At 40.6% G+C, this 14,833-nt stretch overlaps 1 protein-coding gene and 1 long non-coding RNA gene across 2 annotated transcripts; one reads left to right on the top strand and one right to left on the bottom strand.

The window, feature by feature from the left end:
- The first annotated feature begins 703 nt into the window (after positions 1–703).
- Positions 704–3,087, top strand: LOC115681035 (uncharacterized). The gene is made up of 4 exons (XM_030604895.2): positions 704–904; positions 1,635–1,716; positions 1,818–1,976; positions 2,061–3,087. Exons 1-4 carry the CDS (start codon positions 794–796, stop codon positions 3,035–3,037), a joined length of 1,329 nt encoding a protein of 442 aa, XP_030460755.1. The 5' UTR covers positions 704–793; the 3' UTR covers positions 3,038–3,087.
- Positions 3,088–7,890: 4,803 nt separating this feature from the next.
- LOC130138163 (uncharacterized) lies at positions 7,891–8,348 on the bottom strand. Its single transcript, XR_008816575.1, has 2 exons — positions 8,237–8,348; positions 7,891–8,159 (listed from the first exon to the last, which is right to left on the bottom strand). It is a non-coding gene; the product is annotated as an uncharacterized LOC130138163 (long non-coding RNA).
- Between the last annotated feature and the right edge of the window lie 6,485 nt (positions 8,349–14,833).

Raw genomic sequence — 14,833 nt, 5'->3', positions numbered from 1 at the left:
TATTGACTTTACTTTTTCTTCTCCTATCAAATCCATCATTCAAATTGTTTGTTGTCACCTCAAATTTTACTCTTATTTTCATAAATTGTTAAGTTTAGGTGAAGTTGACCAAGACTTGACTAAGGGTTGTCCGACGGAATATAAGGTCCAACATACGTTTTAATTATAAAAAATGGGTTATACGTATCAAAACAAATCTATTGATGCTCATATTACCGCCTCAAATCGGGAGTCAATTTTGAACCATTCGCGTGTTTGTTGCCTTAATGATAACATGAATTGCTCCGAACATCCTAATCTCTCTAGAGAGATCCATTTTACCGGCTACCCCCCTTCCCTTACGAGGATATTATGGATGGATCGTGGATGAGATATATAGATACATAACAGATACTTGTACTATGTTTGTAAAGAAAATTTGAAAAGAAAATACACAAAATTTTCAATATTTACTCTCTCTTGATCTCCTAAAAAATTTAAAGGTTTCTACATTTTCCATCAAAAGTTTCCTTGGCCACATTTTCCTGCATTTGCTAAACATAGCTGTAGGGGTTTAATTGACAAAGGAAAAGTATTGGAGGAGAAAAAAGGAGAGAATCCCAAAGCTTGGTGCTCTTTCAGCAATTAGTACAAAAATTAGGCTAAACTTAACAGAGAAGTGATCGCGCCTTTTCGGTTTTCTTTGCTATAAAATCGACCAGTGTCCGTCGGCAACTATCTAAGACGTACTCTCTCTCTCTCTCTCCCTGTGGCGCGTCACAGTGCTTTTTCCGTACTGCTTCCGACGAAGAAGATGGACTTGACACCGCGACTGCTCCCTCGTCGCGGTCGCGGCAGAAGAGGAGGTGGAGGCGGCCGTGGACAGCCGCTTCCTCTGCAGTTTATGATGGCTGTTGAAAGAAAGGTAAAGGTTGTCTCATCGTTGTTAAAGTTTCTGTCTCTTCTCTGTTTTTAGACTGCTTGAAACTGTGTGTCCAATGAGTAATGGCTTAGGAAAGATTCTCTCTCTCTCATGTTTTACTTAGCGCTCAAGTAAGAGGCTAATGCTAATGGACTCCATCCATTTGTATAATTGAGTAGCGCACATTTGTGGGTCAATTTAGTGAACTCTCTGCAAAGACAAACAAGAGATGAATTCAAGCAGAATTCAAGAGATTGAGATAACCCATTGGGTTAAGGAGTAAAATCTGTTAAGTCTTCCTGTTTCTTTATCATGCTTCCCCAAGCAAGTATTTTCCAAATAAGATATCCAAATGGTCTACAAGGACCTTGATTCATCTTCATTCTCTTTCCTTTGCCGTTTTCATGATTGCTTAACATATGGCTGCAACCTACTTATGGATGAAATAACCATGGAGAACTCATGGATAAATGATTATCCAAATGCTAGAAAAGTTGAAGAAGTTACAGTCAAATAGGGTTTCTATATGTTTCTATCTAGTATAAGTTACAAATAAAGTTTAATCTATGTCTAGGTCTTTTTACAAGTTGTTTTGCCCATGTTCCATCAATTTTTAGAAGCCAAACATGTCTAAGGTTTGGAGATAGATTTTTCTTGTAAATTTGGAGGGTGTTATCTCATTCTCATTGATGAGCATCCCGTCTCTGATGTTAATGTTCCCACTTCTGAAAAGGACTGCAACTTTCATAATTTTCATCCTCCTTTGCTTGATGGCGCATCACTTGTCTCTGCTCCAACTCCTCTGGCTGAGTATGGTGAGTATTTCATCCGCGTGTTCAGTTTCTGTTCTTACCGATATCTCTTCTGCGATGGAGATGATAAGATCCACTACCAACCAACTCTTTATCGATTATAGCTGGTGCAGATGCACAAAAGTCCTACCCAGAAAGTATGTCTACTGCTATTGTCAGTGTAGACAGTCAAAGCCAATTGGAAGGGACTAATGATGCTGTTACCCAGGGTCCATCACCTCAGCTTTCACCGGCTCCTTTGTTACTCCCAGCGCCAGAACAAGGTATCCACTTCGTTTTCCAGCGTATTATGAGTTTTATTTACTTTATCAATCTCGCTGGCTTAGACTGCACTTTCTTCTCACCAGGTATTGAAGAAGTTCCATTACTTGCTTCGTCACCATCAACGAGTCAAATGCCTGGTTTGGGATCTTCTTCTTCGATAGTCCAAAGTGAAGATACTCATGATTTTGTGATCGTCGATGTTCAAGGATCCTCACCGAGAGTCATCCCTCCAATCGGTCCAGCATTAATGTCTTCTGGGGATCCATCATCGACCATTTCTTCGTCGTCGCAACCAATGGATCAAATTGATGCTGGAAAATCACTTGGTTCTTCCGCTAAGGCTAAGCTTACTCTTGAAAGGGCTGCGAGAGCTTTACATTCCGAAGCTATTGACTCCAGTAGTATTGCATCCGAGCCTTCGTCAGCATTCGTCATCACTAAGGAGGTAGCCAAGGCCAAATGGACTGAATTCCTCGAACTCTCTAAGGGCGGCTACCTATCGGTTGCAGCTAACCCAGCAGTCACCAAGAAGCTCAAAACTTTATTGAATGAACTGTGTGGTGGTGACATTCGTTTTTCGAAGTCTACTAGCTTCAAGAAGCGCTGCGAAGATTTCCTGACTGAATTCCTTGATGGGGTTGAGACTTACCAGCAAAATTGCGAGAAGATTGCTGTCCTGGTAGTCTCGGAGAAAGATTTTCAATATTCCCATGACTCTGTTGAGGAGATTAATCACACCTTGAAGACCAACCAGAGCATTCTACAGGCTTTAGTTGATGAGCGGACTAACCTTGCTGCTCGCAAGGTGGACCTTGAGAAACAACTAGCTGAAGTTCGACATCAACAAAAGTTCAAGGATGCCAAGATAGCTCGGGCCGACAAAGTTCTATGGAATGATCTTGACACCTTTGACACATTGATGGGTGAGAAAAATCGACTCGACAAGAAGATGGCCGACCAACGACAAGTCAGGAACCAGCTACAACTTGAGATTAGTCACTTAGATCATAGCATGTCGACTTTCCAAGGAGAAGTGAGGGATTTTGTAAACAACATGTAATCACAATACCGTTTTAATGAAATTATCTCCTTTGTTCATCCCTCTGTCAATACCTTTAAACTGATTTTTCTCAACATCGACTGCCAATTACAAGTGCTCATCCGCTATGAGTTCCTTTGTTGATTCCCTGCTTCATTGTATTCAACCTCTTCTGACCCATGTTAATAACTGATGGTATGTCATATGCTATAAAGCATTTCGTATTTTCCTAATATCCACAGGCCATCATTATAGTGAAGTGGGAAAATTGCGCCTTAAAGAACGGACCTTTTCCTCTTCTTTTAACTGACAGTGATTTCTGAGCACTTCATCAACCACGTTCTATCACGAAGCGTAAGGTTGGCAACCCGAGGTAATCTCCATTTAAACGGCTTATTAGGTAATCTTTAGTTAAACAGCTTATCCTCCTGAAGCACTTCACCCTTCTATTACCCTGCTCGTGAAACTGCCTTTACAATTCGCTCCTTGACTTGCTTCTCCCGTTCCTATCTTTCCATCTTCAAGTTTCTCCTGTGGCAGGAAGAACTCGATCCTCCGTGAATTCTGTCACTTGATCCAGTACGTTCTTAGGACAGCTTAATGTTCTTCGGCACTATGAATGCAATGGCCGCCTGTCGTTATCTTTCAAGGACAAGGACTCCAAAGAAGACCAGTTGATCCTTGGTATGTACTTCAAATCACTTCCCTCTCCCTCTGAATTCATCGAATGCTTTCCTTGACATTACACAAAAGTTGTCCCAATCAATCGTGGTTTTATTTGAGATCATGTTTGGTCTGCTCCTAACTACCAATTTAGCTCTTTTCCATCTTATGATGAATGGTTCTTCTGTTGGTCCTCCAGGCTAAAACCTGCGTCGTGGCCACAAGCTAAAATTGAATCAGCCTTGGAATTATGTTGCCTGTCTTTCAATCCTGCGGAACTTAGCTTCATCGATGGCCTTTGCTGCTTTTGATCTCCTTCATCGAATTGTTTTTCCTGCCAGCGAGACCGTGGCCGTGACTGTTACCTTGTTGGATGTGTGAGTTGTCAATGGTCTTTGTCCTTTTATCCATCTATTAGAAAAGGAAAAGAAAAACTAGGGCATTAACATGCCCATTATTATTTGATGACATGGATTATTAAATCCTGATTTGAGATGAAGTGTAACTTCCTTTTGTTGTCTACTGTTCAAACTTAATTGATTGAAAACCACATAAGCATATTCCATTAACTTGAATTAATGAAAGGATGACATTAAACATTTTTATAGAGTCGAAGGACTAGATTGAACATTTATTAACAGTTTAGGGACTATACTGAACGAATTAAAATCGAAGGACGATATTGCATATTGAGTTAAAGTTCATGAACTATTTGTGTCATTTCCCTACAAACAACTATTTTTTTTTTGTCAAAAGAGATTTCCATTCATTACTAAAATAATACATGAAACAAACCATAGGAAATTTCAAAAGTCACCATGACAAGGCAAGCCTATAAAACTCCAAAACAAATCAAAAACCAGAATCAAGTTACATCATCGAAGCATGATTGACAAAGATAATTACACACTCGTCCTTCAAAAACAAATCTGCGACTACATCCAAGCAAAAGGATCGACGGCTGATCACCGAATCACACATCTTTATCAATGATGAGTACACGCCGGAATCTCCATCAGTAGTTACAGTTTTGTCAATGATGAGCACACCCTGGGATCTCCATCAGTAGTTACGGTTTTGCCTTTCGGTGGTGTGTGCCAAGGTTCGACATCCCCAACACCATCACCATACGGAGACAACATAAACATGTTGAATAAGCTCAGATCGTGAGAACAAGCCCTTTAGCAAGAGCGAGACTCCGAAGCTTTTAACAAAAATACATTGAACGAGTACAAATTTGATACCAAAACTGCTATGAACACCATTGAAACTGGAGTCAGAGTACTTATTCATTAAAACTCCTAAATCTAGAATTAGTTAGGAAAGAAAAGCTCCCAGATCGAATATCGAGAGAGCAAAACTCTCAGATCTAAAACTTGATCGGGAGAGTAAGGAAAGAAACAAGAAGAAATAAAACGAAAAACAATGAAGGAGGGGAGGGAGAGATCTAGGTCAAACCCCTCCCCTCCAGAAGTTGAAGAGACGAAGAAAGGCTAAAATGCAAGAAAGGGAGAGAGAGGTAGGGAGAGAGCTGGCCTCCTTGTCCAATGAATTGAGTGTACAAACAACTATTACAAGTGCTATGAAGGATAAAGATCAGTTATCCCTTATCATGAATTCATCTACTATCTCCCTCATAATATTGTATTATCTGTCCATTCAATTATGGACTTTAATTGGTGTTAGCGAAAATGGTCGCGAGCCCGAAAGCCCGAGTTTTTTAGCCTGGATAGGCCCCGGTCAAGATTTCAAGATTCCCTTCTTTTTCAAGGTGGTATGGCGCAAGATGCTCATGCCCAAAATAGGCCAGACTTGCCTGACCTGTTATTTTAAAAATTAAAAATTATTTCGTGAATGTAATATATAGAAAAATAAATAATAGAAAATATATTATTTATACTCAAAAAATTTAAATGAAGTCATAAATAATTTAAAAAACACAAACATATAAAAAAGTGATTTTTGAGGCCAAAAATATACTAAGCAATTTATTTTTAATAAGGATAAAAAATTTTGTGCTAGAACCAAATGTTCTCAAATCGACCCAATCTAGTCCGGCCTGGAAAATCCAAGCTCATGTCTAGGCCGTGGCCCATGCTCACATCTACTCACAATCCTGATCCAAATCCCAAAAACCCTCACTCGCAGACGAATCTCTTATTTTTCCTCTTTCTCCACCCCCATTAGAAGCCTCTTGAATAGATGTGGCAAAATGGGTCTAGAACTCATATTCAATAGTTAACGGTCAAAAATGAGTTAGCTTAAGTTTTAAAATTAAGCTTAAATCGGTCATAAATTGGTTACCTATTAACCTAATGGGTCTTAAATGGGTATTAAATGAGTCATAAATGGATTATCTAACAAGTTTAAGTGAATCATAAACAAGTCATTTTTAATTTTTTTTTAATTTTTCTGATTTTAATTTTTCTGAATTTTTTTTATAATTTTTTTTCTTTTCTTTTTACCCTTTTCCTTTTCTTTTTCTTTTTTTATTTCCTCTCTTTATTTTTTCTTCTTCCTTGGCCAGTGGCCGGCCATAAGCGAGGGACGAACTCGCCGATCTGGCAAGGCCGAGGCCTCTTCGGCCTATGGCGAGCCTCGAGCTTGCCGACCTCTAGCGCTGGCGAGGCCTCGCTAGATCGGTAAGGTTGACCTCGCCCGAGGCTGGCCAGGCTTTGACCTCGCCAGATTGGCAAGGTTGTCCCTCTCCTGTGACCGGTGAAGAAGAAGGAAAAAGAAAAAAGAGAAAAGAAAAAAGAAAAAGAAAAGAAAAATAATCAAAATTTTGATTTTTTAAGATAAAAAATATTAAAAGGAGTGCAAAATATTAAAAGGAGTGCACGGAGGAAAATCATATTAGATTTTTCATACCAAATGGCAGAAAATATTTTCCAGTTTATTTTCAGGTTTCAACCAAACATCGAAAAATATTGTCATTATTCAAGAAAAATGACTTTCTAGAAAACATTTTCCAAAAATGTCACATTTTTCGCGAAACAAACGGAGCCTAAATTTTAAAAAAAATTATAAAAATTGTCCACTAGATTTTAATGAAAGTGTTTTAGCACTAATTTTTTTTAAAAAAAATCATAAGAAACAAGCTTTCCTATATTTGGTTAAATGGATTGAGTTGGGTATTGTCGGGTACAGGTCAAGAATTTTGAATTACGATAAAAGGATCTTAAACGGGTTAAATGGGTCAATTTGGGTCGGATCATTTATGACCCGACCCAAACCCGACTCGGCCCACCCATTTGACAAGTCTATTTATGTACGACCATTGTGCCTATGCCATCGTCACCAAATTCGGGCCCAACCACCACCGCCTATCAGATCGCCATTAGTGCTTTGCCTTCTCCTCATCATGCATAAGGGTGATCGGTTCCTAATCCGGTTCGGTTCGATTCCAAGGTGGAATCGAGAACCGAACCTGAACAGAGAACCGGATTGGGAAAACTGATTCCCAAAATTGAGAACCGGGACAGGACTAGTTGGTCCAGTTCGGTTCAGTCTAATAGAACCGGTCACTTAGGGTTTAGTGTTTTTTTTTGTCAAACACTTAGGGTTTAGTTCACATTTTACTAATTTTTGTCAATTAATTTATATCAATGAAGTTCACTTAGAGTTTAGTTCATATTTTACTGATTTTTGTCAATGAATTTATGTATTTAGGGTTTAGTTCACATTTTACTAATTTTTTTGAAACAAAATTAATATATATATAGTCGGTCCGGTTCGGTTCTCCCTCGGAACCGTGAACCGGACTGCCCCGACACCGATTCCTCTTTTAGGAACTAGGAACCGGACCAAATCGGCCAGTCCGGGCGATTTCCGGTCCGAGCAATTCCCGGTCCGGGTAGTCCGTTTTGCACACCCCTAATCATTCACTTGCCATTGTTCGCATCATCCTCTCTATTTTTTTTCCACTCGCCTCGATTGCTGGTCTCAACGGCTCCTCCGTGGCCGTCGTGTCCCTTGGCCGTGGAGGATAGGGGTGAGCGATTCCAGGTTCCGGGTAGGTTCCGCCTAGAACCTGGAACCTACCCTCGGGTACAGGTTCCTCAAAATGAGGAACCTGGAACCTACCCGTCGGAACGTGGAACCTGGAACCTACCCTGTCACAGGTTCCAGGGTCGGTTCCAGGTTCCAACAGGTTCTTTTTTTTAATTTCGTTTTGAATTAAACAAAACGAAAATAAACGCAATAGTAGATCATCTGAATGATACATACACAATGCCCTGATGTGATATTCAAGAGATATAATGCCAAGTTTACAAATGCCTGGATAGAACTAAACTATAATTGCCCAATACCAATTGAAGGGAAAAGATAGGGTAACTACCTTACTGTCGGAAAATCCTCCAACACCAGCATCAGCATTCCCAAGTCCGTTATCTCTGGCAACTCTTAAAGAATCAGTTGGTGAGTCACGGACAGTATCAGAGCTTGAACTCTGTTTCGATCTCCCTGCAGCTTGGGCCTTCTCAATAGAAAAATTTTAAGTAAGAAATCATGAAGATGGCTGAACCACTTAACTACAGTAATAGCATGAGCTACCTGGCAAAAAGCTGTGACTAGTTCCTGTCTCAAAATACAAAATCAAGATCCAGGTCCAGTATAGTTTGCAACACGAGGAGTTACTCTCATCAAGTCAAGAAGATAGTGCCTAAATCAAAACAAAAGAAGATATTTGCATAAACACGCTTGATGGCAAAAAAAGGAAAACTACAAATCCAGCAAAAACATGGACAAAAATGGTTATAAAATTCAGAAAAACATACAGGACTACAAAAATCTAGTGTGACAAAAGAAAAGTAAGCTAGCAATGTACAGCATTAACATTTATGACTAGGTAGTATAACAAATAAGCAAAAATAGTTCTTGGACCTAAAGATAAGTTATAGTAATCTTCTCAGATAGTTCACGGATGTGTCATCCTTCCATATAGGCTTGAGATGAAGGTAATGGACGTTGGATGAGCAGAGAGAGAGAAAGAGAGACCCATCCGTGCAACAGTGCTCTAATGCTTGGAGATATAGAGAAAAGGGTAAGTAAATGTATATCAGACACTTCCTTACTTACTATGCTCATATCACACTCATAACTTCCATGTATCTCTTGCCTCAATAATATGATCATATTTGACGTTTTGTTGTCTTCTACACATATAACAATTCCCAAGCCAATGCAAACCCATAGATAGCTCCAAAGGAGTTGACTTGCTATGGGATTTCAATCTCGACACATTACAGTAAATATTTATAGTTAGAGGTTCAGAGGCCACCAAAACACATTTATACAACTTTACGCCAAGAGCAGCATTATGGAGTCAATACAAGAGAAAGAGACACATAGTGTTGATAGAAACCCAAAGAATTATACTGAGACAAACATACTCTTTTAGCAAAAGCCACTGAAGTAGTTGGAATTGCAGATATTAACGACATAAACACAGAGTGTCAATTATATGCAGCATCAATCAGTGATCAGATAAACCATTGTCATCAAATCTTAGGAAAGCTCACAGGCAGCAAAGAGTAAGAAAGACCACTCAAAATTATTATACCTGAACCAGCTAGCATAAAAAGACAAGAGCATCATTGTTGATTTAGATAGAGGAGAGAATGTTATACATGTGCAATCACCTTTAGCACTGGGAAATTCTTTCCATCTTTGATATAGTAGTCCCTTATCGATACCATATTTGTGCCGTTATAATCTTGACGAGTAACATACCTCATATCTGAAAGCTACACCAACATCAAATGATGATTTAAAAGTTGTTGATGTGGCTTATCTAATCACAGAATGCAGAATAATCAGTCAGCCACAAAAGGAATATAATGAAAATGTCACTAGTCAGTACCGATTGTTTTATCGGCAACGCAAGTAGAGCCTTTAGAGGTTCTAGAGCTAAGTCCCAATTGCCAATCAAGGAAAACCATGAAAAATCCAAGGAGAGACATTACCCACCAAGTGAGAATCTAAAATGTTAGATTTACAACTGCCTTTTGCACTTATCTATTACTGCGAAGTGAGAATCTACAACATTGGATTTAGTACTGCCGATTGCACTTTGTCTTCTCCTCACCAATCTTATTCAGGTGTTACTTACAGCCAAGGGGCTTCTAGAGTAAGGATTCCTCTTTCATGCTCCCTAAGTTAGCCTCAGCAAACTAGACAGCTACAATTCAAATTTGCCTATAATCCCATTTTCTTCAGCTAACAAAGAGACTGCATTTGATAAAGCTTTTGCAGAACTATCATCTTCGCCTTTTTGACTATCCAGTACAAGAGATGCTTGTGCGTGCGCAATCCGAACTTCAAAGAAATACATATTGGCACCTCTTCACAAACCCAGACAGCCATGGCTTTCGAACACAATTTATGCAGTCTCGCCATGAATTAGCAGACAAAAACTAAGTGACGAGCAAGAAGTTCACTTTCTCTACAATGCAATAGGGTTTCACTTTCAACCTCACAAATGACGCGTCCTCCACTTTCGCCGAGCTCCATCTTCACTTCCCTCGCCAGTGCTTCCACGGCGACCTCGCCGGCGCTTCCGCGGCGACCTCGCCGGCCTCTCCTCGGACGTCAGGTTGGCCGCCCTTGGCCCCGTCCTCGCCCGCAGCGTCGGAGAGGAGGAACGACTCCAGGACGCTTCGCACCAACTTCTTGCTGTCCATGTCGCTGGCAATCTCGCGCGGCGCGTTCCAGCGAGCGAGCGAGCAAGAAGGACGGCCGGAATTGCACCTCCGAGGAGAGACGGTGGGAGCCCGCCGGAACCCTAGCAGAGCGCGAGAAATGCAGAAATGCTCGCGGGTGGAAGTGAAACTGAAGGGAAAGAAAGGACCAAATAATAATTGTAACCTGTTTTAGGGATCCCGGTTCCTAAAAATGGGGAACCGGGAACCGGATCCTCTCTTCATGGAACCGGGAACCGAACCGGACCCGCCGGTTCGATTCTACGGTTCTCGGTTCTACCCGGGAACCGCGCTCACCCCTAGTGGAGGAGCCGCTGCCTCCAGATCTAGAGGCCCAACGCCTCCATAGATGCCTCAGCCCAATCTGTTTTGAGAAGCTCAACGTTGACATCAAGTTTAGATAGAAGAGAGAGAGAATCGGTTAGATAGAGAAAGTGAAGGAGAGAGAGAGATTGACCGGCGGCAAAGACTGAGGGGCAGGGAGTCGCTGTTGGGCCAGCAATGGTGGTGGGGCAACCGGCACCCAGCCCATGGCGGCTTAGCGGCATAGCCATCGAGTGGCGGCTAGTTAAAGGCTAAGGAGGGTGGGGTAGAGAGATAAGAAAGAGAAGAGGATTTGATTGAGGGAAATTTGGGACTAGGGAGGGAGATGGCGGATTTGCATCACTATAAAGATAGTCTTTGATCATGAGAAGAGATGCCTACAATTAGGCACTTCACCGAGAGTCAAATCATTTCCTTTCCTTGTATTTAATTTCGTGCATTTACTTATCATCTTATTCAATTAAGATGTGTTTCCTTTTGCTATAGTTTCTTTTCTAATGTATTTACATTCCACAGCACTTAAATCCGCGTAGATTTACAACTTTATCTGAGCCTTATTCGTGCACTTTGCACTCAAGTTTGAAACCGCTAAGCGATCTAGGTCGCTCTCCGATTATCTACCAAGTTTGGATAACCTCGATCGACTTTCGCCAGTAGGTCCACATGATCTATTGACCATTCTCATATATGATGATTCTTTTAAAGGAAACTCCCCTGTTAACATCGTTTCCATATCTATTACATTAGCTAATCAGCTCAGAAACCTTGTCGATGCAAGCAAACCTCGTGCGATGAAAAGAATGCAATGTGTCTTTTGCATTTTCTATTTTGGAAGGCAATTTTATTTGCTCATTGGTCGGAGCTTGGGTTCGGGAGTCGGTTTACGCATGAGGAAGATGTTAGCACCATCAAAATGCCCATTTATAAACCGGTACCCCGTATGCATTATTTACAATTACCCTTTTCATAAGTACGAAAGAAAACCCAACTTACAAGAGAATGATGGGAATGTTAGTATGAGAACATTAATGAACACCTTTTAGTGACTTTTACAAATGGACCCACATGACTAACCTTTAGTTCATAGTATTAGATTCAAAAAAAAAAAAGACACCATGTCAGCACAAGATTCCCATCGTCCAAAACACAAAATAAAAAGGGCCTAACACATGAGAAAGTGCTCCTATCATTAACCTTTGATGGCAACTATTGTATCAGTGTATGCACAAGATGACAATTTAGATCCAATATTCCAATCATCGGTGTTAAGAATTACTATAAAGGGCTTAAGTTTATTTTCCAAACAAATTATTCAGCAATTACCTCACATGGTTTGCTTTCTATCACTTCTTTTCCACATTTTAATTTTCCTCGACTTTGTCTCTGCTTTTATAAAACTCTCCCTCTCCTCTTCCCACTGTCATCAGGCCCCCTTTCTCTTTACTTTTTTTTTTCTGGTCTGACCCTTTCTCTTTACTTACACAGCAAGCTTTGGGCACTCGTCCTCTCTTTTTTCGTTTTTTAAATTACCTATAACAATAATAATAACGAGACGACGACGATGACGACGACGGCAAGATTATGTGTAAAGTGAGAAATAGAATAAATTATCTATGTTGATGAAGAAAACGATAAGGTACAAGTAAACCCTCATTATATTACAAAATTCTCGGATAAAACGGGATGTCAACATATCTAAATTGTATTCGTTTTGCTTTCATTGGTTGTATTATGCCAAGGGATGGAAACCAGGATTATTTGTTGTCACCTCAAATTTTACTCTTATTTTCATAAATTGTTAGGTTTGCATGAAGTTGACCAAGACTTGCTAAGGGTTGACCGACGGAATATAAGGTCCAACATATATTTTAAATATAAAAAATGAGTTATACGTATCAAAACAAATCTTTTGATGCTCATATTACCGCCTCAAATCGGGAATCAATTTTTAACCATTTGCGTGTTTGTTGCCTCAATGATAACATGAATTGCTCCTAACATCCTAATCTCTCTAGAGACATCCACTTTACCGGCTACCCCCTTCCCTTATGAGAATATTATGGATGGATCGTGGATGAGATATATAGATACATAACAGATACTTGTACTATGTTTGTGAGAAGGAGTAAAGAAATTTGAAAAGAATATACACAAAATTTTCAATATTTACTCCTCCTAATCTCCTAAATATTTTAAAAGTTTCTCCATTTTCCATCAAAAGTTTCCTTGGCCACATTTTCCTGCATTTCCTAAACATAGCTGTAGGGGTTTAATTGAAAAAGGAAAAGTATTGGAGGAGAAAAAAGAAAAGAATCCCAAAGCTAGGTGCTCTTTCAGCAATTAGTACAAAAATTAGGCTAAACTTAACAAAGAAGTGATTGTGCCTTTTTGGTTTTCTTTGCTATAAAATCGATCAGCGTCCGTCGGCAACTATCTAAGACGTACTCACTCTCTCTCCCTGTGGCGCGTCACACTCTCTCTCCCTGTGGCGCGTCACATTGCTTTCCCGTACTGCTTCTGACGAAGAAGATGGACTTGACGCCGCGAATGCTCCCTCGCCGCGGTCGTGGCAGAGGAGGAGGTGGAGGCGGCCGTGGACAGCTGCTTCCTCTGCAGTTTATAATGGCTGCTGAAAGAAAGGTAACGGTTTTCTCATCGTTGTTAAAGTTTCTGTCTCTTCTCTGTTTTTAGACTGCTTGAAACTGTGTGTCCAATGAGTAATGGCTTAGGAAAGATTCTCTCTCTCTCATGTTTTACTTAGCGCTCAAGTAAGAGGCTAATGCTAATGGACTCCGGTCCCGTTTGGTTCAGTTTTGGGAAAAGGCTTTCGGCCTCGAAAGCCCCTTCTCCAAATGTTGAACCGTTTAACATTGGTTAAATGCTATCTTTTGGAATGTCGAAAGCCCAAAGCTGTCCGGAACTGGGCTTTCGACATTCTACAAATGCTGAACCCAATTTTTTTGTTCCCAAACTACCCTTATTTATTTTGGCTTATTCCGGTTTTGCCCACTCTTGGTACTGTTCATCTTCTTCGTGAGGTGGCCGGCGAGGTCGCATGACCTAGGCGACGGCTGCCTGAGGTCACGTGACCACCCAGGCGATGGCCGCTTGAGGTCGCGCGACCGCCCAGGAGTGGTCGGCCTGGGTCGCGCGACCACAGGCGGCCGGCGCCTGGGTTGCGCTCGCCGAGGGCCGCCTGGGCTCGGGCGACGACCGCCGACAATAGATCTAGCTCGCCAGGGTCGCCCAACCTCGGGCGACAGCCGCCGGCGCTAGATCTAGCTCGCCGGCGGTCGTAGGCCTTCGTAGGCTTCGGCGAAGGGTAGGATAGGTTTTTTTTTTTTTTATAAAAAGGATAATTCCCAAAGCCCTTTTGCAAAATTTTTTTTTACCAAACACTATTTAGGCAAAAATAGCTTTACAAATGATTTTTTATCAAACACCGCTTGCATTTGCTAAAGGTACTTTAACCTAAAGATATTTGCATTCCCCAAAGTAACATTTGAAAAGTTAAACCAAACGGGCCCTTCATCCATTTGTTTAATTGAGTAGTGCACATTTGTGGGTCAATTTAGTGAACTCTCTGCAAAGACAAACAAGAGATGAATTCAAGCAGAATTCAAGAGATTGAGATACCCATTGGGTTAAGGAGTAAAATTTGTTAGTCTTCCCGTTTCTTTATCATTCTTCCCCAAGCAAGTATTTTCCAAATAAGATATCCAAATGGTCAACAAGGACCTTGATTCATCTTCATTCTCTTTCCTTTGCCGTTTTCATGATTGCTTGACATATGGCTGCAACCTACTTATGGTTGAAATAACCATGGAGAACTCATGGATAAATGATTATCCAAATGCTAGAAAAGTTGAAGAAGTTGCAGTCAAATAGGGTTTCTATATGTTTCTATCTAGTATAAGTTACAAATAAAGTTTAATCTATGTCTAGGTCTTTTTACAAGTTGTTTTGCCCATGTTCCATCAATTTTTAGAAGCCAAACATGTCTAAGGTTTGGAGATAGATTTTTCTTGTAAATTTGGAGGGTGTTATCTCATTCTCATTGATGAGCATCCCGTCTCTGATGTTAATGTTCCCACTTCTGAAAAGGGCTGCAACTTTCATAATTTTC

This window comes from Syzygium oleosum, unplaced genomic scaffold (assembly GCF_021117445.2).
Source record: "Syzygium oleosum isolate NSW1041296 unplaced genomic scaffold, Sole_v2.1 Sole_v2.01, whole genome shotgun sequence".
NCBI lineage: Eukaryota > Viridiplantae > Streptophyta > Magnoliopsida > Myrtales > Myrtaceae > Syzygium > Syzygium oleosum.
Note: the sequence above shows the minus strand (reverse complement) of the source record. Positions and strands in the feature narration are given on the sequence as shown.

Coding starts and splice junctions, on each gene's coding strand:
- LOC115681035 (XM_030604895.2), top strand. CDS start 794: ATGGACTTGACACCGCGACTGCTCCCTCGTCGCGGTCGCGGCAGAAGA. Junction 1,717..1,817: donor AACTCCTCTGGCTGAGTATG/GTGAGTATTTCA, acceptor TATCGATTATAG/CTGGTGCAGATGCACAAAAG. Junction 1,977..2,060: donor ACTCCCAGCGCCAGAACAAG/GTATCCACTTCG, acceptor TCTTCTCACCAG/GTATTGAAGAAGTTCCATTA.